The sequence below is a fragment of the Solea solea genome, chromosome 1, assembly GCF_958295425.1.
Source record: "Solea solea chromosome 1, fSolSol10.1, whole genome shotgun sequence".
Lineage (NCBI taxonomy): Eukaryota > Metazoa > Chordata > Actinopteri > Pleuronectiformes > Soleidae > Solea > Solea solea.
The window spans coordinates 4,707,777-4,734,742 of record NC_081134.1 but is presented as its reverse complement, the minus strand read 5'-3'; the positions used below and the strand labels follow the sequence as shown (position 1 = coordinate 4,734,742).

The window sequence follows — 26,966 nt, the reverse complement described above, 5'->3', positions numbered from 1 at the left end:
CAGCACGTGCACATCTGCGCACAGAGAACACACACAGGTTACACTAGATAAATAGATATGGTTAATAAGATGAATACACTCAGGCTTGTCACTTGGAATGTGCGTGGAATCACCTCGAAGCATAAAAAACGAAGTCCTCAACCACCTAAATAGTCTTCAAGCAGACATTGTCTTACTACAAGAGACACACCTAGCTAAGTCAGATTGCCAGCTCACCTCATCAAAATTTCCCCACATGTACACAGCAAGCTACAACTCTAGACATAGGAGTAGCCATCATGATCAATAGTAAATTAAACTTCACACATAAAAACACTATGATAGATCCAGAAGTTAGATTTATAATACTTCACTTATTAATCAATAATACAGACTTCTGTATATCAAACATATATGGTCCAAATGTCGATGACCCCTCCTTTTTTCACACTTTCTTCTCTTCACTGTCCACTCACCTAGACACAACACTGATAATAGGAGGGGACTTCAACATGGCACTCAACCCAGAACTTGATAGGCTCAGTAAGGCAGGAACAACACGAAACTGGCAATTGACAGAAACACTTAAACAATACATGAGTGATTATGGTCTTTGTGATGCTTGGCGCTCCTGTAATCCAGCCGACAAAGAATACACCTTCTTCTCACCTGTACACAACTCCTTCTCTAGAATTGACTTGACTTCTCACCAACAGCTCAATTCTATCAGACATCACAGACACTCTGATTCACTATCACTATTAGTGACCATGCACCAGTTTCACTAAAAATAACTAATAAGGCCATCACACCACCAACCAGAAACTGGAGATTTAAAACATTATTACTAGATGATCCAAATTTCACCAAATACTTACGAAAAAGAGTGGTTAATATTTCTGGAAACAAACGACCTGCCAGGAACCCCACCAGGTGTCCTCTGGGAGGCAGCAAAAGCAGTTATGAGGGATAGAATAATCTCCTACTCCTCATTTAAAAGGAAGAAAGAAAACTAACTGGGATCAGAACTACAACATAAAGTAAAAACATTAGAGACTGCTTATCCTACATCCCAAGATGAGCACTTGTTGAATAATACAAGAAAATTAAAACTCAAATTTAACAAAATAATAGAAAGAAAAACGCAGTTCCAACTGGAGAGATTACGCATGGAAAACTTTGAACATAGCAATAAATCCAGTAAATACCTAGCTAACCAACTTAAATTAAACAAAGAAAAAACAACTATCCACTCCATAAAAGACTCAGACGGTAAACTAACCCCTAGTACAGACATAAACACATTTCATTGTGGATTCATTAAGGATAGACATTCAACTAATAATACACGCAGATTAGTAAATATAACTACTGCACAATCAATAAACTTAGATCACTAGATGCAGAAAAAGCATTTGATAGAGTAAACTGGAAATTCCTACTTGCTACAATGCAAAAATTTGGATTTGGAGAAAACTTCATTTCCTGGATCAAAATTGTATAGAGTTCACCCAGTGCCTCTCAATCAGGACAAAGGATCAAACTTCTCCAAGCTTCACCCTCCAGAGAGGCACCAGACAAGGCTGTCCACTCTCTTCATCACCATTTGCCATCTTTATTGAACCACTTGCAGCACAATTCGCACAAACAAAAATATAATTTTTGGTATTCAAACAACAAAACTGCATTACAAAATAAGCCTCTATGCTGATGATGTATTACTTTTCCTACAAAACTCTCTTTCTGAAAATAATACACAATACATCCTCAGCCAAATCAGATTACTCAATAAATTGGACAAAATCGATTATCCTACCAATCAACCATGACTTCAAATCACCACCATCCAGTCCTCTGAAATCAGAAAACATTAGATATCTGGGTGTAATTTTTTCGTCCAGGTTGTCAGATCTCGCACAATTAAACTATACTCCATAACTTAAATCAACAGAGGATGACCTCCGATGGAATTCCTTACCTATATCACTTCTGGGAACAGTTACCACCATAAAAATGATGATCTTACCAGAAATCAATTGCCTCTTCTCAATGATCCCAACTCAATCTTCACCAATATGGTTTAAATCATTAGACTCTGCCACCACTAAATGCCTCTGGAAAAACAAACCAGCACGCATCAGTTTAAAAGCCCTCCAAAAAGCAAAAGCCTATGGTGGTCTGGAACTTCCACAACTGGACAGCCTGTGGCTAGACATTGAAGAAACACTCTGTAAAGAAATTAACATCTCTGATCTGCCATTTATAGGTAAAACCATCAAACGGCATCAGTGCTTCACATTTGTAAAACCTTCCTAAAGGCCTTAAAAAGAAAAATCGTATTTCCCAGAGTGACGTCACAGCAAAGCACGTGGCGTCTCGGGAACGGCTACTGTCGGGGAACCGTACTATGTGAAAACTTTATGAGAAATGTGAATAAATGAAGGCAATGATGGGTTTTCTTTTACATTTTTTAAAATATTACAACAAAGCAGTTTTCAGTTATTTATTCGTCATTCGAGGCTGCTTGTCTTATCGTCACTATCGGTTCATAAAGTTACTGATAAATGTGATGAACACAGTGAAATAATTATAAAATTACATTTACCACGTTGTTATTGTGCCTAATAATAATAATAATATGTCTGCAGTTTTTCTGGCCTGACTTTATTTTAATATTTTATGATAATTATATTTACCATAAATTGTTATTATAATGATAAGTTAGCTTTATTTGTAAACCACCTACAAAAACCCAATTCCTGCCCACCCCTCAGCCGTGTTGGGGCTGGCAGTCTGGGTGGGGGGGCGGCTGTGGTGGCCGGGGGGCGTCACTGGACGTCGGGGATCTGGTCCCCTTTGCTCGGCCTGGGGGGTGTCAGGGTGGCAAGGCTACGGCCCATCAGGACGCACCTCCCTGAAGGTGCCGTGGTGGGCGGTGGTCTGCATATAAATGTAACTTGGATGTACGGCAAGAGGAAATAAATGTTCAAACCCTTCACACAACTCGCCTTCGTGATTGATGAATTACACCAGTACCTACGAGTCAAGCCAATTGAAACCTACTTACAGCTAACGACTATTCAGTGGCTTTGGAATTAAGTGTACTTTCGCCACTACAAGCCACTTATCAAAATGAATGTCTTTCATTCATGTTTGTGGTGTGGACGGGCAAGATAAAGGTTCAGTCATTCAGGTTTTACATTTATGAATGGTCAACTGATATGAAACGACAGATAAAATTATGTTAAGAGAAATGGGTAATTTTTCCTTTTTGCTATCAATTATTATGCCACAATATACTTGAAAAGGTGAATAAATATTTAGTGTACATTTTGTAGTTTTGCAACACTAATGGTGAAAAATCAAAGATATTTAGTAAAAGAAAACAGTAAAGACAAGCAATAAATGCAGAGTATGTAATTTCTGCCACTAGGGAAAAACAATAACAAAAAATTGAGATTGATGACTTGGGAAAGCAGCGTAAATTGTCTTACGCTTACGCCACCGCTACCCCTCTTTGACCACTTGCTCTGTATGTGCATAGATTGAACTAAGCCTCTCTCTCTTGCTGGAGCGGTTTCAGTTGTACGTCATGAAACCGATTCAATTTTGAAAAATGCTATGATATACATTTTTGGTCATACCACCCAGCACTACCCGGAAGCGAATAATAATAATCATAACAATAATAATAATAATAATGATAATGATGATAATAATAACAATAACTTATAAAGCGCCTTTCACGAAAGCCAAGGTCGCTGTACAGTAGAAAAACAAAGACAGATCCAAAACACAAAGCAAGCGTCGCTTCAACAGTGATTTAAATTACTCCAGAGTTGGTGTCTGGCAAATAGCCAGAGGGAGTGAGTTCCAGAGGGTTGGAGCAGCGATACTGAAGGCCCTGCAGGTGCGGGGAATTTTTAGTTACATTCCCAGACTCCAGCTCCAGCACCATCTGCATCCAGGCCAGCTTTGCTCTGGCCTCGTCCCTGCTGCTGCAACTTAACATCCCAGCCACAGTACACATGCAGACGCAGAGAGAGCCTCATTTCAGCAAAAAAAACACCCATCACTGGATAACAATCAGCTACTACAGTTGTAAACACCTGGTATAAATGGTGTAATTTGCTATGGGACTGCACATGAAAAAAATGTTTTTGACTTTTTCCATTGACACATACAAGGCATTGCAATGGAGCCAGCACACTGCAGCTAAAAATAGCTTATAATCAATCAACTGGCAGACACATATCTGTGCTCTTAAAACGTATAAATGTGCAATGCAGAGGGCAGATCAATGGGTGACAGGATTCCAAATGCATCGATATGGACATGCTCTTTGGCATAACAAGCACCCGCCATCGGGCCGCACTTATTTCCTGTGGCTTTATCCAATGGGTCGCTAGTGTTGGGCCTGCTGGAAAAACATTGTGCCAGTCGAGCAAGGTCTGTGAAGGACAAATCATCTTCTGCTTTGATCTGATGAGGATGTCATGACAATATATCTATTATATTAGATTGCTGGCATGTTAGATTGTTGGCTGTGAATACGCTCCACCCACAAACAGCAACACAAAGGCCAACTTCCTCTTTAATTTACTTACTGTGTTTCTGAAAGCATTTTTATCACATTTGTAATCCAAGACAGTCTACTACACAAACAGGAGTCTGTGAAAGTTCAATATATGAAGTAAAAGACCGAGAAACGAAACAAAAAAAGAAGATGAAATTACAACATCCTGGTCTGACTACAGGATCATAAGTGGAAGATGGGACAAGATCACACCCAGTGAGACACACTAGAGGCCTGTGTTTAGGCTGCTTCCCTGTGCACCTCCCACACAGGGAACACATCACCTGTGTGTACACTGTTAAGCTGCTGATGTTTTACATAAGGTTTGTCTTTGAAAATAAGTAACATAATTTTTTAACTAAGCAGAGAGCGCAAACTTGCGTCAGGGCCGCTCAGTTTCCCACAGCATCAAAACACACCCCTATCTTGCAAAGTTTACAACTACTCCTCACCACGAAAGTCTAATAATTTATCATTTCTTTCTTGGCTCATAATGAACTGTACATCCATAGCAACTTTTTTCAAGACACATTCCTCCAAACAACCTCATTAATGCACATAGTAAGTCTCTGTTCTCAACTAAATACCCGGACAACATGGTATTTAACTGCAACCGGTCGTAACGTTGCCTTTAACAATTGGAATTCCCGATTTGAAACCTGTAGAACTGCAATTTGACATTTTTTAACTAAGCGTTCAGAGGCGTCACTTGAAACCAAATACCTATTGAAAAATACCACTTGTCAATCACACTGTTGTTCACTCATATGTGCCGCATTTTATCATCTATATTTCTCTAACTGGGAACATAATTTAGAAAAGCAAAATAATGTCCTATTGAAGAAGGCCACAAATTAAAGATTGAGACCATTATCTGACCATCAACTAGATTTCTCTTTTGCAACCAATGGAGTCATGCCCTGGTAGATATTCAATCAGTCAGTCAGTGTAATTTGAAAGGTGTACATGTATAATGTATTTAACAACATTTGTAACATAGATGTTAACAGTGTGGTAATAATGTAGCTCCATTCATGAGAAGAACAGTGAGGCTTGCTTGGATGAGATGAATTTAGAACTCAGTTGGACAGTGTGGCTGCTCTAATTTGTTAACATGTGTGCCGATATGAAAAACACCACATTATGTGACGTAGATGCGTTGCTAATGCCATCAGTGTGGCCCTATAATCAATCACATCCTCTGTATGTCCAAGAAACAGAGGACATTCATTCAATCCAAAACAACATAAAGCAGTATTAATTTTTCATTTCCACAACAGATCATGGAACAATCAAAAATACGACAATTAAATGCAGCCTCTGCTTTTGCTTAAAATTGTAGTTTCCATTTCAGAATCAGAATACTTTTATTATCCCAAAGGAAATTGTTTTTTTACAGTTGCTCCATATCAGACTCAGTAAGTACCAGAAAAAAAGAGCACACAAGTAAAAGTTTATAAAATTGAAAAAAAAGAATTAAGATTAAAATGAATGAAAATAGCACAAAGCCAAACAAAATGAAAAAAATTTACAACGTGTACAGGATAAACATTATCAATGTGATAATTAATAGATGAACCGGATACATCTTGAAGTTGTCATATCAACAACTAAGTTATTTAGATACTGTGTTGGACAATGAAGCCTGAGCCTCATCGCTACCAGTAAAATTGTGATATTGGTGTTCGACACAAAAAGGTAGTGTCAAGCCATCCGTACACAAAATGATAAAAATACCACAATACAAAAAAAATAAAAACCCTACACCTATGAACTGTGCTTCTCTCCTTTCAACCTACTTGGCTGCTGAGGCCGTCTGCCACTGTTGCACTACATCCAGCACAGTAGATAAGAACAGAGTGTACAGTTAAGTGGTCCTAACAACAATAGGTGGTGTGTGTGTGTGTGTGTGTGTGCAGTGTGCACACGCGTGTGTGTGTGTGTGTGTGTGGTCCTTTACACACAGACAGGTCTGCTGCCATGTAGGACAGAGTATCTATGAATGCCCTCCATCCAAAGAGTTCATACAGAGGTTAAAACTGCAAGAGGAAGTAAGTGAGAAGCTATGCCGTCTGACAAACTCCAGACATCAGCCAGGCACACATGACTCTGGCAATCACACATATTATGATGATTCTACAGAAAAGCAGATAAAATCAGAGATTGTGGTTTATGATTTCAGCTTTCAGAGGACCTGTGCATTTACAGAATATTAATAACACAGTTTAAAATACATGTCAAACATGACTGACTGACACAAGATGCTCTTTCACATATTGTGCAGTCGTACTGCACACAAACGCAGACAGAGAAGAAAAGACAAACACAGGCCCTGGCCTGTAACAGCTCCACCTTACAGATTCATGTGACTCTCTAACATCACCTGACTATCTCTCTACTTTCTATGGAAGCTGTTTCAGGCATGGCAACCAAGGAACCACTAAACCCAAAGTCAAAATGTATGTCCAAGGAACAGAGGATTTTCAGGAAAAGAGAGGAGAGCCTGTTTTGTCATTGTGCTATACCAACTTTAAAGCTCATGTAACATAGGCTCACAGATGGCTGACAACAAGACAATATCCCCCACTCGCTGATAAAGTGTGCCTTTGACCAAACCCTGGGTGATAACAGAAGCCAACCTTTGGGATGGGAGGAGACAATTTTCAGTGGGCTGCACTCCTGAGTCTCAACCATGTGCACGTCCTCATATTTACATGTGAATCCAGAGGTGAGTCAGAGAGGAAGCAGAAGGAGGACATTGTAATCAGTGAATCGCTTTGCATATCCAAACTTCCTTTTACAGGTAACATGGGGCTCCTGGTCTGTGGACAACCAGTTCCCCACAAAGGCCCAAGGTATTGTAGGAGCCTTCCAAATAATGTGGGGCATCAGTCTGCACTTTGCCACACAGCAATTATCATACTTTCATAACTGAAGTAATCTTAAGTATGTAGAATATCTGTCACAATAACACCACAGTTAGTTTTTTCACTTTCAACACTAATATGAGACACTTTAACTTCAGCAACCTGCCAAAAAACATTAGGGCCACAGCGATTAACCGATTTCTAAGTTGATGACTATTGAATACATTTTCTTTGCTTCATCTAACAAAAACATTGAACTGAATAGTTTGTGGACCAAAAAAAGACATTCAAGCACATCATCATTTAGAATTTTGGGAAACACTGATCGACATTTTTCAACTAATCGACAAACTAGTCGACCAATAAACCTATTAAACCTTAATAAACGTTAGCTGCTGAATACAATGGCTGGACATTTTAATACAGGCCAGAGCTGGCTTTGCATATTGCCATGGTGAAACGTCAAACACGCCGACATGAAAAGATATACAGTGGGGTCCAAAAGTCTGAGACCACTTTTCCATTATACAACTGTTGCTTGCCTTGCCACACCCAGAGTAAACACATCTCAACCATATTCATGTAAGCACGACAGCAGCACACACAGCGAGAGCTTTTACCTCAAACACGACACAGAGAGGACAGACTGAGCAGCGACAGGACAACAATTTACAGGCTTCAAATTCAACCAAACTCACTTGTCCTCCTCTCAATATCTTATACCGACACAAAGCAGGTGCTTGAGAGCAAACCATTTTAAGTAAAGCTCAAAACTATTCCACAAAATGTAGTTTTTGCAGGTTTTAACTCACTATTGTGCGCAGTCGATGAGCTGGTACTCATTGGACCTCTCAAAGCATGCCTTCACTCCTTCGTCATCCCACAGCTTCTTTGCATGGTCAAAGAACTCCTGAGAAAAAGAGAAGGAAAAAATCATTAAGAAATCAAATGATAATATATACTACAAAAGAAACAGAGACAAACAAATAGCACATACTATCTTCATAGATGGATATAAGTCTCTCTCTCAACCGTGTTTGTACATGAAATATACATGACTCAAACCCAAGCAACCTCATGGATGTGGGAAGTACAACACTAGCTTTAAAGTTGCATGCAATAGTAGACTGGGGCTGTGCCATATTATATTTCTATTCACAATAATAAAAAGCTACACGTTTTTACAAGACAAGAAAATGCCATGTCATAATATAAACAATATAGCTGACACAGTTTCCACTTCATCCATTCATTCATACACTCAATGGCCCCCATTACACCTGGAATTAAAATGTGTTTTCTGTGATCATATTGCAATCAGGTGTTAATACACGCGAGAACGGATTGTTATCCGATCTGCCATACCACTTCAGGAAGTAGGCAGAAACGCATTGTGACCACATTGAACAGAGATGTAAATGCAATGCATCTCTGCCCCACCCGCAACTACGTGAGCAGAGGATAGCGGTTTTCTGCTCGTGAAAGACGACTCCTCCCCCTGCTTTGAAAAGCAGAGGAGTCCATACAATAGTGTGACTTCACATGCGGCTAACTTTCTTGTTGTTGTTGATAAGGGAGCTCAAAGTATGTGATGCCGTAGTCTGTTGCTAGAGGGGACGGTGGGACAACGGTGATAAGATTGCGATCAGATCTTTGATGTGGACACTGGACATACATGTTAAGTGTAAATGCATGTGGTGAAGTGCTACCTGGTCACAGAAAAGACATTATAATGCCAGGTGTAAACAGGGCCATAATGTAGCAGCGACACACCACCACTCTCCTTAACCAGAGCACTTTCTCTTTCCCTCTCCCTAACCTTGTCTGTGTGAAGCCACACCCACATGAGGGAGGAAAGCAGAACTGGGTTAAGTAAAACTTGATGATAAATGCTATGATAAAAACCTAGACCTCAACTGGAAAACGGGGCCAAAAATATCAGCATTCTTTTATACAGTACACACTGGTTCTCAGCCTGCCTCAGCTGCTGCAACAGAGGCTGCATCATTCATGATCAGCACTGTTATGGAGATATAATGGTGTGTTTTAATGCAAATGTCCTTTAGACACATCTGATGTGTCAGAGAGAAAATACTCCTGGCTCTACAGCACAGATATAGGTAAGTTTTGATGCAAAAGTTAATAAAAAAAAAAAGTCGAAACCTTTAATGACTCAAACCTCAGACCACAATTTCACTCATGCAAAGCTGCACCCTGTGACGAAAAAATCAAATATACACAGAATAATAATAAATATGTATGTCACCAATTGACATGAAAACAATATTTCAAAAATAAAAATAGATTAAATTATGTAATTAAAAAAAGGAAAATCCAAAGAGATGAATGAAAAGGAGCAGAAAGAATAATCGTATTATTATTATTATTATCTGCCCTTATTAAATATGACATTAATTAGTAAAACACAAGTAAAATAAGGCTTCTCACTTATTACTGTTTTTCTGATACATCATAAAGTATTCTACACAAAATAATGTAACTGTCACAACAACACACACAAAAACAAACCGTCACACAGAGTCATCATATTTTTTGAACATGTTGTCATTAATTATCTTATTGAATGTAATATTTGTGTGTTCGATAAACTGATTCATTTTACAGTGATACATCAATCCATGAATCTGGGTATTTTTATAGATCGCTGTTCCTTTTAAATCATAATATCTTTTTTGTCTTCATCTTTTCTGAATACTGGAGGGCAAAGTGTTCAAATGTGCTTTATATATGATTTGCAAAACATAATACTAATTCATAAAATTAAGTTAATTAATAAAGAGTTTGATGATTATCGACTGATGATTCCCCATAATTAAGTACATTAGGTCATATATGGCACAATCATTGAGTCGATAATATTATATATGTTTTTTTTATTTAATGAATGCTTTAATTCGTTTTACTTTGTTTAATTTCTATGTGATTGTCAGTGCACATTTTCATTAATTATAACACCTAAAAACTCATTTTTTATGTTTATCAAACAATCTTTTCAAATTATTCATTTCCTTTCTTTCCAACCACATCCTGTGTATATTATTGGATGTATTAGATTAAAAAAAAGTAAAAATACATACGCTTATCTTTCTTCCATGCATGTAGATAATACAGTATCTATTTTTGTAATATTTATACATTCATTTTGCATTTTACATATGTGGGTGTCTTTTCTTAATGTGTACAGTACAGTATAAATCAATCCTGATCAAAACAAATGCTTTCACTTTTGAAATTCTGTTGAAATATTGTTATGATTACCCTTATCGCAAATGTCCCTGTATTATAGTGATGCAAGATCTTGTTGCCAAGCACAGCCACCGTCTTCTGTTAGTAATGGTGTCCTGAGAATATTTTGCTAAAGCTCCTCTACAAGCAGGATAAGAAAAAATAGTATTTTACTTCTCGACAAACAGGTGCTGGGCTACACGACAGTGTGCTGCTTCCTGGAGTTTGTCAGGTTTGGTATGATCGAGCTGATACACACGGGGCGGACCTACTGCACACTGACACCCATACTTACAAACTCCTTTTGGCAACCTGTGCAGGATAAGCTTAAGCTACACACCACAGTTTACTAGAAAAACTAGTAATTGTTGTTTCTATTTCTGTTTGTTTGGATTAAACAAATAAAATATAATGTGCTGACTCGAGAGTTTTTAGTTTCTTTTAAGTTGTGAGAAGGCATTTCCGTTTATCCTTGTTATCAGGCTTTAAATGAAACTGATACCACTCTCGAAAGATAAAGCTGAATGCCTGATAATGTCCAACTATTCCTCTACTTGAAAAGTGACATTGAACTGTAAATATTTTCATTTTAGTGGTTTTAGTGGTGGAGCCATCTTTTGATTACCTTTCATGTAAGACTGGACAATAAGACCAAACATGTTATCACAGTAAAAACAACGTTTCAAATCAGTAGCTAAAATATCAGAATCAGAATTAAGGATTAAGTTGTGCTCCTGACTGGAAGTTGAAGAAACCACTTACATAAGACTTCACACACCTGAGATAATACCAATGTTAAAAGAGATTATAGCAATTATGTGTTGTTTCTCATATTGTTTTGCACAGTGCATATAGATATAATAATATAGAAATTGGATAAAATTACATTGCACAATATATTGTTACTATATTATTGTCCAGCCCTACTTCCAAGAGAAAAACAGAAATCACAGATCATAGAAACATCACATTTATCTTACATAGGTCTGCAACTACAGATCATAATCATTATTGATAAACGGGTATCAAAAAGGCTGTATAATAATGTGTATAGTAATAAGACTAAATGAAATCACTTCCCACTCGAGCTGCCTTCCATTTTGTAAACTGACATATTTAAGTCATGAACAATCATTCCACTTGCTCTAAGTGTGATCATGTCACATCTTTTCTTGGTTTACGTCGCAGTAAAATTCTAGTAAAGTTAATTAATGGATCAAAGAATCGAGAAAATAATCGGCAGATTCATTCATGATGAAAATCAATGAACTTGCAGCCCTGCATTTACACCCCTCACGGCTGTAGCAGTTGTCATTCGCTTTCTCGATACACATTTATCTAGCGGTTTCTGAAATCAAACTTGTGACTTTTCTGGTCACAAGCTTTTTCCTCTCTCCTAAGCTCAAGCAACAAAAGGTACAGCACTTCAATGCTATAGCTTAGCACTGGATCAAATTCAGCAAAAATTGTAGAACAAAACAGAAATAGGCAGACATAGTAAGCTTTTTTTGCTGTGCAAAATCCATCCACAGGTCTGGTGCTGTAAATGACTATACATAGTCTTAGTGCTTCAGCTGACTTCCTGCTCCTGGACAATGGGGAGCATTATAAGGGGAACACATCTTATCAATGACTTTAAGACATTTCCCAGGACTCGCTGTATGCCCCAAACAAAGATGATTGGGCTAATATCCCTCGTCTCTTTCTGTGCACGTCTTTCAGATGGGCTCCTCCTCTAGCCTGGAACCACCACATGACTCTCTGCACTCAGCACTGGCTCTGCGCTCCGACTGGGGAGAGGGTGAAAATAGCCCTGAACCAGAGAGAGCAAGGGAGAAGGAGCCTGATAAATGATCACATGCTTCGGGAGAGCTCCTCTCGGCAGATCCGGTGATTAAGTTCAACATGGAGGAAATCCACTGGTCCAGTCCTCAGAGAAAGTCTCACAGAGAGAGGGATGTTTACTTTTTTGTTACCGATAAATATAACTTTTCAGGCATATGTCAGGAATAACACTTTTATGCTGTCATGTTATGTGTCAGGGTCAGTCATACATTATTTTCAATTTGACAACTACGGTTCAGCTTCCTGTAATAATAACATCACATTTTTACCTGCTGCAAACTCTAACTAACAAAGACGATTGGGCCATATTTGCTCTCTATCCTCTGTTTGCTTCCATTTCTGGGACTTTCCAACTTTAACGCACACCTCAACTAATATCAATGAGTTTCAACAGTACTGATTACATTCAGCTGCTAATAGTTAAAGCAAAGTTTTTACACCAGCAGACACAGGAGGGCTTGAAGAACCCAAAGAAGGGCCTGACAAAGCTACTAAGTGTTGGGACTTGATGGAGGGAGGATGGAAAAGAGTGGAAGGGGCAGAGAAGGGAGGAAAAAAGGCAGAGTATGGTCCTCAGGGCTCTTTTCCACAGAGGCGTGTGACACTAGGCCTTTGAATAAATGCAGTGTGTGCTGCAGTGCCCTACAGAGGAACTGATAACACAGAAAGAGTCCAGAAGGGAATTTGCTTGAACACAAGCTTTTTTAACTCTTTCCTCTGCTCCTCCCAGTTCAACACCGCTCCACCAGCAGCCATGAGATGCTGATTCTCCGATGGCTCTGCTGGAACAGAATTTCTGTGTTTGTGTCAGAGTTTATGAAGTTGGGTATGTGTGTGTGTGCATAAAGTAGTATTTCACATAAATCATATAGGTCATGCAGACAAAAACTGACAAAATCCAATCACCTAAGCAAAACAAGGATGTGAAGCAAACAATTTGCATCTTCAGTCAAAACAGGACACTGGAATTCTTCCGTCTACAGTTTTGAAGGGACCTTTGGCCTTTAAGCAAAATGTACAACAATAGTCAATCTCCTCTAATTCTTCTGTACAAAGCCAGCCAGACTATCAACATCAACGACCTCATCTCATCCCACTGGAATAGATCAGGGCTGGGCAATAATTCAATTACATTAATTATTTATAATATGCTGTCATTTTCAATATAAGAAAGGTTCAGTATAAACATGTTTTTGTATGCACATATACTTGCTTTGAATAGTCTGTCTCAGATTAGTGAAATGTTTTCCATGTCAGATTCTGTCTTCTTTTGGTTTCTCCCTCCCTAGGGGTCGCCACAGTGGATCACCAGATTTTTATGCTAGATGGCCTTCCTGACGCAACCCTCCCATTTATACGGGCTTGGGACCGACACTAGGTGTACACTGGATGTGCCCCCCATGGCTGGTGTCTTATTGTCTTTATCGATCAATTGTCTGATAATTTTATCAATGATTATCGATAAATTGATTTGTGCATTTTCATCATGACGTCACAAGTAGCTATGTTATGGCGTGTTTCCACTGGCTCTACTCGCCTCGCGTGGCACGGTTAAGTTGCGTTTCCACTACAATTGTGGTACCAGGTACTATACCTGCTCTGGCGAGGTTCCAAGCGTGGTGAGTAGGTACTATGCGTGACGTCGTCAGACTGCCGTCACAGGAAGACGTCCGACACATAAATCAAGCCGAACAGTGCCGAACTCAGTTAAAATTACTTAACAATCCTAAAATGTGGGTTAATCTAAAATCGAGGAGTCTGGTGTATTTAGCGACAGCACTGCAGATCGCGACCGGCATCACAACCCTGACGCTGTATTTCATAGAGGAAGTACTGAACAAATACAAACAACAAACAACTGCTTTACAAGTCACTAGTTTGTATGTTGCATGTACAACGAAGTCACCGCAGTTCAACGTGACTACGCCCACGTTGAGTAAGTACTTTTTTTGTAGTGGAGATGCAACCTAAACTGTGCTGTGACGTGTCGTGCCGAGGTGAGGCGAGGCGAGGCAGGCCCATAGAGGAAAAGGGCCATTAGATACTTGTGACCTGGTCCTGAGTCATGACTTATGTGGCCCGTCTGTTAACGATAATCAACTTTTCAATGAAAGCTTACTGTGCCCAAGTACAGCCAATAACAATTAGGCAGTTACCAGTTGGCAGAAATCAGTAATGTGTTATTAAAAAGGAAAATAAATACATTCATAAGCTTCTCTGGTCTTTTATGAAACATTTGAAGGCAAGTGGAGATGGATTTTGGCTCATTTTAATTTGCAATTGAAAATGAATGTCAACATATTACACAGAAATGTACTGCATTGAATAATATCCTTCTTTTATAAGATGTATTTTCCGTGACTCCTGACATAGCTCATGCATCTAGATACATATCGAATTGTCCTCTAAGGAAGACATTCACAGCCCAAGCTCACATTATCACCTCATTTGAATAGGATATCTGTGTAAGATAAGAGTCACGCAGCAGATGGGCTACCTTAGTAGAGTACAGGAAAATCCAGCATAAAGTTAATGCAAAAAATTAAACCTTAAATACACTTTTCATCATGAGGAAATCACTAAAAGGCTACCAACAAAAGTAATGGTATAGAGGTATTAGCGTTGATGGTAGTGAAGAAAAAAAGGAGCACAATTCAGGTCACATTCTCTGATAGTAAGTAAGTCATGTGTATAGGTTGGCATGTTAACTGAAGATAAATAAAGATACACACTCACGGGTGACTGCTGAAACGTAACCAGCCAAACCCAGCTAAGGAAATTTAAATAGAAGTAACAGTGTCTACATTTGAAGTCTATAGAGGTAGGGCTTGCAAGTATAGGTTCAGCAACATTATGTGCTCAAAGATGAGGTGAGATGACTTCCTAAATATACTGAATGACCAAGGATTTCGGGCATATTCCAAGATGACAATGCCAGGATTCATCAGGCTGAAATTGTGAAAGAATGGTTCAGGGAGCATGATTCATCATTTTTCACACATGGACTGGCCACCATAGAGTCCAGACCTTAACCCCACTGAGAACCTTTTGGGGTGTGCTGGAAAAGACAAGTTCATGGACGACACTGCATAAGCTTATCAAAGTGATGCTGCAGCGAATGCATATCATATTCAAGCTAAAAGAAGTGCAACAAAGTATCCAAGTCCATCCACTTTTTTCAGTCCAGTAATTCTGCACCTAATCACAAAGTAGATCACTTCACAATGGGTGAGGCTAGATACTCTGGAGCAGTGGAACAATTTAATGTAATCCATATCTGTAAGCCAACAAAAAAGGAAAACATTTTTGGAGATCAAATCCTTGGATGTTTGTTGTGTGTAAAAGAATAATTAGTGAATCTCAAATGGTTTTACAGTATTTACCATGACCTGCTTTTTTAGGCATCAAATGGAAAAGGCTTCTGGGAAAGAGAAAGATACATGGTGCAAAACTGAGTCCTATTTGAATTTGTTCCACTTGAGTTGATACACACTGTTGGGTGGCTAGTGTGGCTACTACATTGGCATTTGTTTCCATTTGCATAGACAACCGTTTGTAATGTGCTCTTTTTTCGATGGGTGCTGGTTACTTCAAGCTACTGGAGGTTGCTTGGATAAAAAAGATTTAAAGCCGTCAAAACTGAGCATGTCATTTAGAATAAAAGGACAAGTGGAAACGACTGCCTTACAAAGATCTGCAATGACAAAAACGCCTGCAAAAAACATTTTCAAATTGGAAGAAAAAATTCACCTGATTTTCACTTTATTGTAAAAACAAACTAGGGTGTGTTGGTCGTATCTCCAGGCCTAACCAGTAATGTTTGAATTGACTCACCAAAATCTGATAATGTTACCTGGCAAAAAGATACTACCTTTAATTTAGACAGCAGTGTCAACAGTAAATGTCATAATTTTATATCAATAAACCATATGGGTAGAAATCCAATTTATACGAGAAGTGAAACCAACTTCTCTACCAATAAAATCTGCAGTAGATCACAACACCATGAAGCCATGGCTCTGTTGCTAGTCCCCTCTTTATTTGAATAACCATAAACATCACACCACAATGGTGTCCTGTCTCAGACTCACTTTTTTAGGACTGGAAAAAAACTTTACTACACTGCCACATCGAATGACCTCACGAAACAACAGATATCCAATGAGTCATAGTCAATACACGGGTATTGCTATATAATTAGATACAAAAAAGCAATTATTTCACTCATTATGCTGTAACACCAATAACAGAACAGCAGTATAATACAACTTTATCACAGAAGGTAGAGAATGAATTATTTATCTGTAATACACACACTCTTTACCAAAAGAGTTAAGTTACAGTATTACATTCTCACAGAAAACTTTTGAATCAGTTGTTAATGTTTTCAAGAGCAAAAAAACCAAAAGAGAGTTTAATGGCAGAACATTTCAGTGAGCCATGAGATAGAAAGTGAATCATAACAGTTTTGATAATCAACAAATTGTCTGAGCTGCTTCTCGTGTAAAAGAATGGCTGCTGGTTCCAGCTTCTATGTGAAGATTTTCTGTTTTTATGGAGAATATTATAAGTTGAATCATTGACTTTCCGATGGTTGATTGGCCAAACAATCCATTAGCTGTGATGGACTATTCACTATTTTCTCACATTTTATTGCCTGACAATTGTACAAAGAAAACAACTGGCAGATTAACTGACTGCAAAATGTCATTCAGCTAAATGTTGGAACTTTTGTCTACTAATACTCGGGTGCAGACACTGTCCAGAGTAGCTCTTCAGTATGTTTGTATTTTTAAGTATGCAAGTATATTTAAATAACCATATAACAAAAAGGACTATGGCTACAGCTACACTATTTGCTTTTTGTGTTAAAACACATAAATTGTGCTCTGGATATGTCTGCTGTTCACACTACCCAGGGCATTTTTAGACCACTGAAAACACATGACATTTCAAAACGCTATGGAATTCATTTCTGTACGAAAACTCGAGAACTATATTTTGGTCTAAACAGGCAGAAACAGACCATTGAAAATGATGACGCAGTTGCCAGCTTTCCCTTTCTGACTGGTTCATATTGGCCATGGCGGAACTATCAGCTTTGAGCAAAAACATCCACTACCACTTAGTTATAGTTTCACCTCAGTGTCAGTCTCACAACCAAATTCCTTGTTCTTACTTTTCACTCTTGTCGTTTCTGGTTAATAGTAATTTCTCAAACTAAGCAAACAACTGCAGAAGACAGATGCCGTTTTAAACTTTATACTGGCATGTGCATGCAGTGTATCTGAAGGATCGAGTGATATACGTGTTTAGGTGTGTTCATATGGATGCTGATTTTTTTTGTATATACATAGCTGGAAAGCCTATGTAGATGTACATTTTTTTTCCTGAAAATTAAGTTTTTAAATGAAAGCACAGAAGTATGGTTGTAGCCTGGGAAACTGGCAGGCTAAAGTCAGAATAAGTGTCTCCTTCAAATGATTTAGACACTTGCATTCACACATCCAGTTCTTGCAGGTAATATCTACAAAATGTATTTAATTGTAACAAACAAACAGTTGGTTTTTACCTTTCATTTAGAAATTAACAAACTTTGGTTCACCAAGACATCATCTGCCAAAACGTTTTCCAGGTAAAATGTGATTCCACTTTTCAAAACAGCACCAACAGGTGAAAGCCACAGGTTTGTGATTGGCCGTGTTCCTGAGTCGTTGTATTGGATATCATGCCTGGTGGCACCCAGTGACAATGTAGTGGTGACACCCACGGCACAAGTGAAACCCGAGACTGATGACAAGCACAGACACTCCACACAGAGCCATGTTGTTCCTGTTGGCTTGGCCAGGCCTGGGAACTCAACGCCAGCTCTCCCCACGGCCCCGGCCCTCACACAACATCACAGCAGCAGCACAGACTACTGCTAACACTGATAACAAACTCACTGTGGGCCCTGGTCAGAAATTAACACCAAAATCCTTTGAATGGACCTTTCCAAGTGATATTACAGCAAGTTTTTTTGAGGGATCTTGAGAAAACATAATTGAAAGATTTGAAGTAGCAATGCAAAGACAAGACAAGGCGCAGCAATATTTGGATGGTATGGATTAGACCTAAGGACCAAAAGAACATAACTAACCAAGTCAAGCAATGCCAATCACTAAGGGCCCAGGGTGAAATTTTCAATCAAAGTCTTGATTTGTCAGACTAAAAGTCCAAAACTAAATTCCATTCAGTTTGCAATGATATGAAACAAAGATAAGTTGCAAGTGCTCATATTATAAAAGCTGTAATGTGGGGGGTTTTGACATTTGTGCTTGTAAAATTACCCCAAAACAATCAATTATCAATACTGCTTTTCTCTCATCCAATGGTTTCAGTTAAAAAAGGGTGTTGGTGTACAAAAAAGCAACATAGAACATAATACCAAAAGCAAACGTTTTGATGAATACATCAACACAAGATTGATCTAATAGTTTGTCAAAAATATTAATTTGGTTCCCACAGAAGTGCACTTATAACAAAAATCCAAATCTTCATGAGTGTATAGCTCTGCATTAATTTGTCACTCTAGTTTGGCAGAACCGCATGACCAGTGTCAAATAAGGAACACTTAACAAAATTATGTAAAACATTATCTACATTTCCATCACATGACCTCACGCTATTGAATGGCTGATCACGCAGTTAAAAGAATCCCATGCTCTTCAACTTGCATTCAAATCTACACAAACTATTTCTGCTTTGGCTCCAAGAGAAATTTAAAACTTCTTGTCGTTCCAGTTCTTGACTTTCAAACTAAAGGACAATACCTTTAGCATTCTTTTTAAGACTCCACTACGTCACAAAAAGCACTAAATCTACACTACTCCATTTTTGTTTTGAACGCATTACTTGTGCTCCAGATAAGCCTTTCGTCAACACTAACCCGAAAAGTGTGAAAGAGCTGATGAGCTTCATCTTGGTTTCAAAACTCAGGGACTGCATTTTAGTCTGGACAAGCAGAGATTCAGACTTTTGAAAGTGATCCTCATTACCTCCATTCACTTCTTACCAGCCACAACTCGACTGTCAGGTGTGAACGAAAAGCTCGGTCAAAACTTTTTAGTTTTAGTTTCACCTTATTATTTGAAATACAACAGAAATCTTTGTTTTTACTTTTCTCCATTGTTGATTCTCATTAATAGCAGCTGAATCTAAGCTTTTCTTATTTGGCACGTGCACGCCCAGTTTATCTAAACAAGTCTATGATGTTCATTTCCAGCTGCGTCAGAATGGATGTAGGTTATTTCTAATACAGAGCTGAAACACTCATCTGGATGCAGACAGTTTTCATCTGAAAAAGCCAGTTTCAAATGAAAACATTGCATGGATGTAGCCCTAATTTCTCAAAAATGGCAACATCAGACCTATAATAGCAAAATTAGCTCCGACATCTCTGAGCTATATCACCAAGACCAAAACTGTTAGCCTTTCAACAGCAAAATGCTCTCAACACATACCATCACAGACACAAGAAAGACATAGCACACACACACTCTAGCCCATGTTTCACTGTCACATACATTTGCAAACACATACAAATATAACCGTAATGAATATCTTACCTGTGAATAGTCAAAGTCAGAGAGAGGTGCTATGCTTTTGATGTATTCGATTCTGAATTGGTCCTCTGGGTTGGCTAACGGTACAGGGGGTATTAAAGTGCTCATCGCAGACACTATAGTCTATAAAGCAGAAGTTGTGGGACAAAACAAAAACAACAATCATTAGGACAGGAGAATACAGGCCCAGAAACTCTGTTTGTTTGTCTGTATAATAATGGGTGAAATGGGAATGCAGTGTGAATGGTTGAGCATTTCTTGGGAAAGGGAAGTGTATGAAACTCACCACTATGGCATCCTTCACGTTTTTCCGAATATCTTGGATTTTCTGTTTTTTTTCTCTGCATTAGGAACAGAACACATGTGTGAGATAGCAGTCACGAAAACACAACCCACATAAGACAAAAGTCACATTTACCATGAAGAGAGGACCGGGTAGAGTATATTTTAAATTATACATAAGGTTGGGGTAATATGTGAAGCTGGAGTAAAGGTAAAGTAAATTATATACACATATATATATATATATATATATATATATATACATACATACATACATATGTTATATGTGCTGTAATCAAGACATTTCACATTTTTACATCCACAAAAGATGTTATGTTTTTGGCCACTTCTGTTTGTTATGAGTAGCATAGCTCAAAAAGTAAAGGATGCATTTGGATGGCATTTTCTGCCGGTGTACATTGTGGGCCAAGGGAAAAAATTATGATTTTGGTTGAGATTTGGATGCAGATCTGGATTCAGATGTGTATTGACATTGTGGGAAACTTGTTATAGGTCTGTACTGTGCTTTTAAAAAAGCATTGTGTCTGTGTCCTCTAAAATCCAGCCTCCTCTTTTAAAAAAAACACTTGGACATCATAAAAAAGGAAGATTTTGTGCAGTTACAGGACTTGGACATGTACTAGGCCTGTTTAAAATAGACCACTGGTAAGATCAATGCCATGCAAGGCCTTGCAGCAAAACAAATCATCAATAGGCCTGTGTCGATCACAACCTTTCACCCTCTCACATGAAACAGGAAACAGTGAATTAATTGGCATCTGTGTGATACTGAGATCATCACGTATGTATGATAACTGTACATGTGCACGAAAAGGAGGAGGAGAACAGAGAGGGGAAAGGTATTAGCTGCTTTGCATGGGATACTGGGCCCGACAGGCGCTGCAGTGCCTGGGGAAAATCCATTCACAGGCTCTGCTGTGGTCTCCGACAGTGTTATTCACCAAGAGGGAAGCCATGAAAATGAGCACTGCTATCCATATTTCAAACCGGCAACGTTGCTGTTTTGAATAAGCGAAGTGAATAGCACTCACTCCGCGTTGAAGCCGTTGACGTGTAGAATCCTCATCTGCTTCACAATGGTGCTTTTTCCGGACTCTCCCGCACCTTCGAAGACAGACCACACAAAAATACACAAAATGTCACCAACGTTAGCACAGAAAAGGGGGACATTTTGTTTAGCGTAAAGCCCTCCCGACCTCCGGCAGAAACAAAAACATGTTTTTGTGGAAATGAAGCCAGTTAAATGACGGATCTGGTGGAGCTTCGCTTCCATCAATATCCACCCCCATGACATATTATTGCAAGCGCTGTCAAATGGGGCTACGTGTTCGGTAAACGACAAGGATTACGGTTAGCTTACATTTCTCATAGCACTGTGACACATAAAGCAGCCTTACCCAGTAATAACAGCCTGTGTGTGGCTTTATACGCTTGTCTTTCCTTTTGCAACTGTCTTTCTATCTTTTTATTTGCCTCTCGCTGTGCCTTTTCGTCGATGCGTTGATCTTCAGTCTTGCTGTTGCCCAAACAACCCATCTTCCGTCGCCCTAACCCTTCCTTGTGGAATCGTAAAACGGTATGTGTATATATGCACAGAATAACACCCGGGCCGACACTGTGGGTTGAAATGACACAGGAATGAGGCTAATGTAAAATAAAAAAAACCGGGGAAAATCTCTCGGAGGCTTCTCCGTCGGAGGGAGGAATACGTTCCCCGTTACAATTCCGCTTCAGCCGCAGCCAACCGTCATCCACAGCGCCTGGTAGTTTACACACCGACGAAGAATGGCGACTCGGCGAAACAGAGGAACACTCCCCCCCCGAAAAACACATACAAACAAGAAGAGACAGAGAGGCTTTTTCATTTTCTGGGAATCCAGTCAACTGTTCCAATCGTGGCTCCAACCCCTCTCTTCTCTCTGTATTTTTTTTCTATCTGAATTTCTATCAGCATTTCTGCCTCTTTAACTCAGCACTGCCTCTCTCTGTGGCACCAGGAAGTAGCCGTGGACCGAGGAGGAGGAGGACGAGGACGACGACGAGGAGGAGGAGGAGGAGGAGGCGGAGGGGGTGGAAAACAAACCCACCTACCCACCTACCTACCTACCTGCGCTAAATTATAACATTAACCAGTATTTTATAACGTGTGTGGCAGAGCAGAGGGAGAGGAGTCAACAGAGTAAGTGGTGAAATAGTGGTAGTTAGTTACGGCTGTTGGTTGAGACAGGAACTAGCTGTGTTTCTTCTTCCTCTCCTGGTCCACCCCCCTCTCCCCTCCTCCTCCCTCTGAGAGGAGGCCCTGACCCAAACTGGCAACCAATTTACAGTGTTTCTGTGTGTGTGTGTGTGTGTGTCTGAGAGTGACAAGGTTATATTAGTTTTGACTTTTTATTTTTAAAATTAGTTAGTTTTAATTAGTTTTAAGAGTGAGTTTGCTAGTTTTATTTTTGGTAAATGCTTAATTTTAGTTTAGTTTTTAATAGTTTTAGTGTTCGTTTTAGGGGACGGTTTATAATATCGAGCATTTGCCAGGTGCAAGATGCAAAGAGATCGTATTGTGTCATAAAAACCCAACAAAATATGTCGTATTAGATAAATCAGATGTATCAGATGAACAACCATCCCTGAATCAAATATAACAGTCGACAAGAAAGTAACCTGAAGTACAAAATGCACATCATACTGCTGAGGTTGGATAAAGTTAGTGTGAAAGGCAAAAAAAGGTAGGTTTTTTTTAGTAAACACACAATTCAGTTTCAGTTAGTTACTTCTTTTGTTTTTTTACTTTTTCTTTCAGTTAACGGAAAATGTTTTTTTCAATTTTAGTTTTTTCGTTAACTATAATAACCTAGGTGATTGAGTGCACTGGGCTTCACTTATCAATGTGTATCTTACATAAAACTAATCTAGGAGCTACCATTATAACTCAGTGTAGTGTTTTCTGCCATTTCACTTAAAACAGTTCGTGAAATCCCCTTATCCATATGAGGCATGTATGTCTGTGATACTACATCCTGAAACACTAAATTATGATTATTTTTTTTTTTAGGAAATAAAAGATGTTAGTGATGTTCACATGTATTTATTTAAATATGTAGTCTACATTAAAAAAATCTCTCACACTTTATGCAAACTTGTTTATTTAGATCAGGCATGTCCAAACCCCGACCCGCGGGCCAACCGTGGCCCTCGGTCAGATTTTGTACGGGCCACAGCTTCGGTTTTATAATGTATTATTTGTGTTTGAATCCAGAGTCCGGGGTTTGCAACCCAGCCATGACAGACGGATTCATGCATTCACCTCTTATTATGATATCTGACTCCAAATGTGAAAGAAAGGAGTTTGTTTTTTTTTGTAATTAATTAAATAGTAATAATTGACAGAATTGATTTTAATCTTTACAATATTTAGCGTTATTTCGAGAGCTCAATATTTTCTCAGGTGGTACTTGGTATAAAAAGAGAAATGAGAACCGCTGAAATAGGGCATAATGTTGCTGAAAAAAGACATGTTTTTGAAGAGGAAAAAAACACTGGAGTCTCTGGGACTTCATCACAATCTGGACTTAAGTGGGTAAACTCTCTATGGACAATATCCAAAAGTGAGGACACTCAGTATGAAGCTGACCTGTCTCATTCTGTATTCTCTCTCTCTCTCTCTCTGACTAGTTTTGTATGTGTATCTTAGCAAGATTATCCTTCTATACTGCAAGGGAGGGACCTTGCTTTATGGAGGCCGCCATCTCGCACTGCCATTTCTCTACAGTGGCCTGAATGGACAAACCAACCAGTGTGTGTTCCTCATTTTGAAGCAAAAGCTTATTCAGCAAAAAATAAATAAAAGTCTTTCTAGTGCATAAAAGCCGCTGTGGTTCCTTGATTGCTTAGGAAAGGGAAGGATGACTGGAGGAGTCTTCCACTTATTACAATCTTCAGTCTCACCATTAGAGGTCCCTAATTCTTACACAATGGACCTTTATAATACTAAAATACTGGACTGATGTGGGTTTTTCCATGGCCAGCACTGATGCCAATCTTTGCAAATCAGAGTAGCTTTTTTCCCTTTTGTCCAGTTTTCTTTTTTCCCTTAATCTGATAAAACAGACGTGTGTGTGCGTACGTATGTGTGCACGTGGATGAGAGAGAATGTCCTGCATGCATCTGATGAGTCCTTCGTTCAATTACAGTTGGAATCTGTGATCAGATGGCAGCAGATGAATGACTGCATGTTTTTTGTGGAATAATACAGGTATGGAGATGCACTTTCATAATGATTAATGTGGTTAATGGATTGGTTTATTGAAATGTGAACGAGTTAAGAGCTAAAAGAAATGTTAAGAACTCATATTAATGTTTGTAATATTATTTTAATTTATTAAAGGCGACATAGAATGCTTGTATCACACATATATGTTAGTTATGGAGGTCTACTTACATATATTAACTTGTTTTCATGATTAAAAACCTCCTAATCGCTGCAAACGAGCCGATCAAAATATCTCCTCGCTGACGCTCTCGTCAGCCGCGCTGTTTCAGACCAAACAGTTGCTGTGATTGGCCAGCCAACGAGAGCTTTCCTACTGTCCTGTGATTGGCCAGGTACCTGGAAGTGACGTAATAGATAGGCCAGCTCTCAGATACACAGCTCCCCCTCTGGCACGGTGGATGCTCTGCATCTCAGCAGCTACAACGAGAGTAGTTCTTCTTCTTCTTCTGCGGTTGAATGTACGCAACCGGATGTGCCCGGACTAGTGCCCGCACCGGGAGGCGCTACGGTGGTGAGGATTTCTGATGACGACATCAAATTAAGGAAGTGTCGATCCGCTTCGCAGAGCCCAGGAAAACAATACAACACTATTTTCTCAGCAGTGGCTGAACTGTTTGTTCTGAAACTTTAGGGTTTCATAAACGAGGTAATGACGCAGATTCACACACAAACGCAGCGTTAATTGGAGCTTCCGGTCTATGTCACCTTCAATTGAGCCAGAATCATTTCAATATGGCTGGAGATGGAATCTGTGATCAGATGGCAGCAGATGAATGAGTGCATGTTTTTTGTGGAATAATACAGACTGAGAAACCCAAGAATTGCATCCTGGTCTTCATTTCACTGAACACAACGCAATTTATGAGAGAGTCAATGAGAAAATTTAAGACTGGTTACATCAAGTAAATATTACCATTGCATAGTATGAAGATGGGATATGTAGTTGTGTCTTTATGCTTGTTTTATTTCTACTTCTCCACCTTTAAGAGCAAAATATTGTACTTTTTAATAGGTTGCTCTTCCTCAAATACATATATCAAGGAAGGGAAACTACTGTACATTTGTAATTGAGAACACAGTGAAGGGTAAATGTACTTTGTCACTACTGTACATTGCACAACTTATTATGCCACCCTTCTATTGTCAAGAAAAGGTCCTGCATTAGAAGTAAAAGTACAAACATTACATTTAAAATGTTCTTGCACTTAAAGTTCTCTTTGTGCATTATGTCACTTTGTAGAATGATGCAATGGTATTGGATGATTGCAAACACCACTAAGTTGTGAGGTATGGTCATTTTATTTATATATTTTATATAGTGTTGAATAGCTTCATCATGAGGAAAGACAATGTATATCATTTGTGCTGGTTCTGTCTTATGATAACATGCAGTATAATAGTCACAGGTAGGGGAGAAGAAGTATAAAGTAGTACAGATTTTAGAGAGATTTTTACTAGGTGGCAGGGCTGAATTAAAGGGCATGGGTTGATTCTGGCTCCATGGCTTGGCACCCACTGTATCAGCGCTCATGGAGCAGGATGGTTGTACACCTTCTGTGAAGAAGATCAAGTCCTTTTTGGGCATGGTGTTTTTTATCAGAGCTTCATTCCTGGTTGCTTGTCCATTCCCAAGCCCCTGTTTAGCCTGATGGTGAGTCAGAAGAAGAGGGGCCGGACTAACCGCAATGCTGGCATGTTCCGAAAGTTTACTGCTGATTTGACCTCCCAGTGTGCGCACAGCCTTTTATAGGCTAAAGGATGAACTCCTGAACTGTGTTGTGTTGGCACATCAAGACTTTTCGAGACCTTTTATTCTATATGTTGATGCTTCCCTGGATGAACTGGGAGCGGTTTTATCCCAGGTACCTGTTGGACAGACTAAAGCACGCCCTATTGCTTTTGCTAGCAAGACTCTCAGTAAGTCACAGAGGAGATATCCAGCCCATCGCCTGGTATTCATGGCCTTGAACTGGAGTGTTTCGGAGAAATTCAGCCACTGGCTGAAGGGGCATGATTTTACGGTTTGGACAGACAATAATCCGCTCACTCATATATTGACCAAACCCAAACTTGATGCTTATGAACAAAGGTGGGTGGCGAAGTAATCCTCATACAACTTTGACCTGAAGTATATTCCAGGACCCAAAAATGTAGTGGCAGATGCACTCAGTCGTGAACCTTTCACCTTTTCCATTAGCGAACGTCTCCTCAAGGAACCATATCACAGGTTGGTAGAAGAAGTAGACAGTGCAGTTGAAATTGTTCAGGATGCGTTCAAA

The 26,966-nt window shown here is 39.1% G+C and overlaps 1 protein-coding gene across 2 annotated transcripts in view; it reads right to left on the bottom strand.

Annotated features, from left to right (window-relative positions):
- Positions 1–26,966, bottom strand: part of LOC131468048 (guanine nucleotide-binding protein G(olf) subunit alpha) — a 59,111-nt gene that overhangs the window by 20,338 nt on the left and 11,807 nt on the right. Inside the window, exons 1-5 of one of the 2 annotated variants that reach the window (XM_058641905.1) lie at positions 21,818–22,623; positions 21,452–21,524; positions 20,404–20,458; positions 20,121–20,240; positions 8,235–8,332 (exon numbers count right to left, since the gene is read on the bottom strand). In XM_058641905.1, coding sequence (XP_058497888.1) covers positions 8,235–8,332; positions 20,121–20,240; positions 20,404–20,458; positions 21,452–21,524; positions 21,818–21,956 — 485 coding nt within the window. In that variant the 5' untranslated portion in view covers positions 21,957–22,623. Of the gene's footprint in view, positions 1–8,234; positions 8,333–20,120; positions 20,241–20,403; positions 20,459–21,451; positions 21,525–21,817; positions 22,624–26,966 lie in introns of those variants that run through there. The other variant, XM_058641896.1, reaches the window with a different exon arrangement.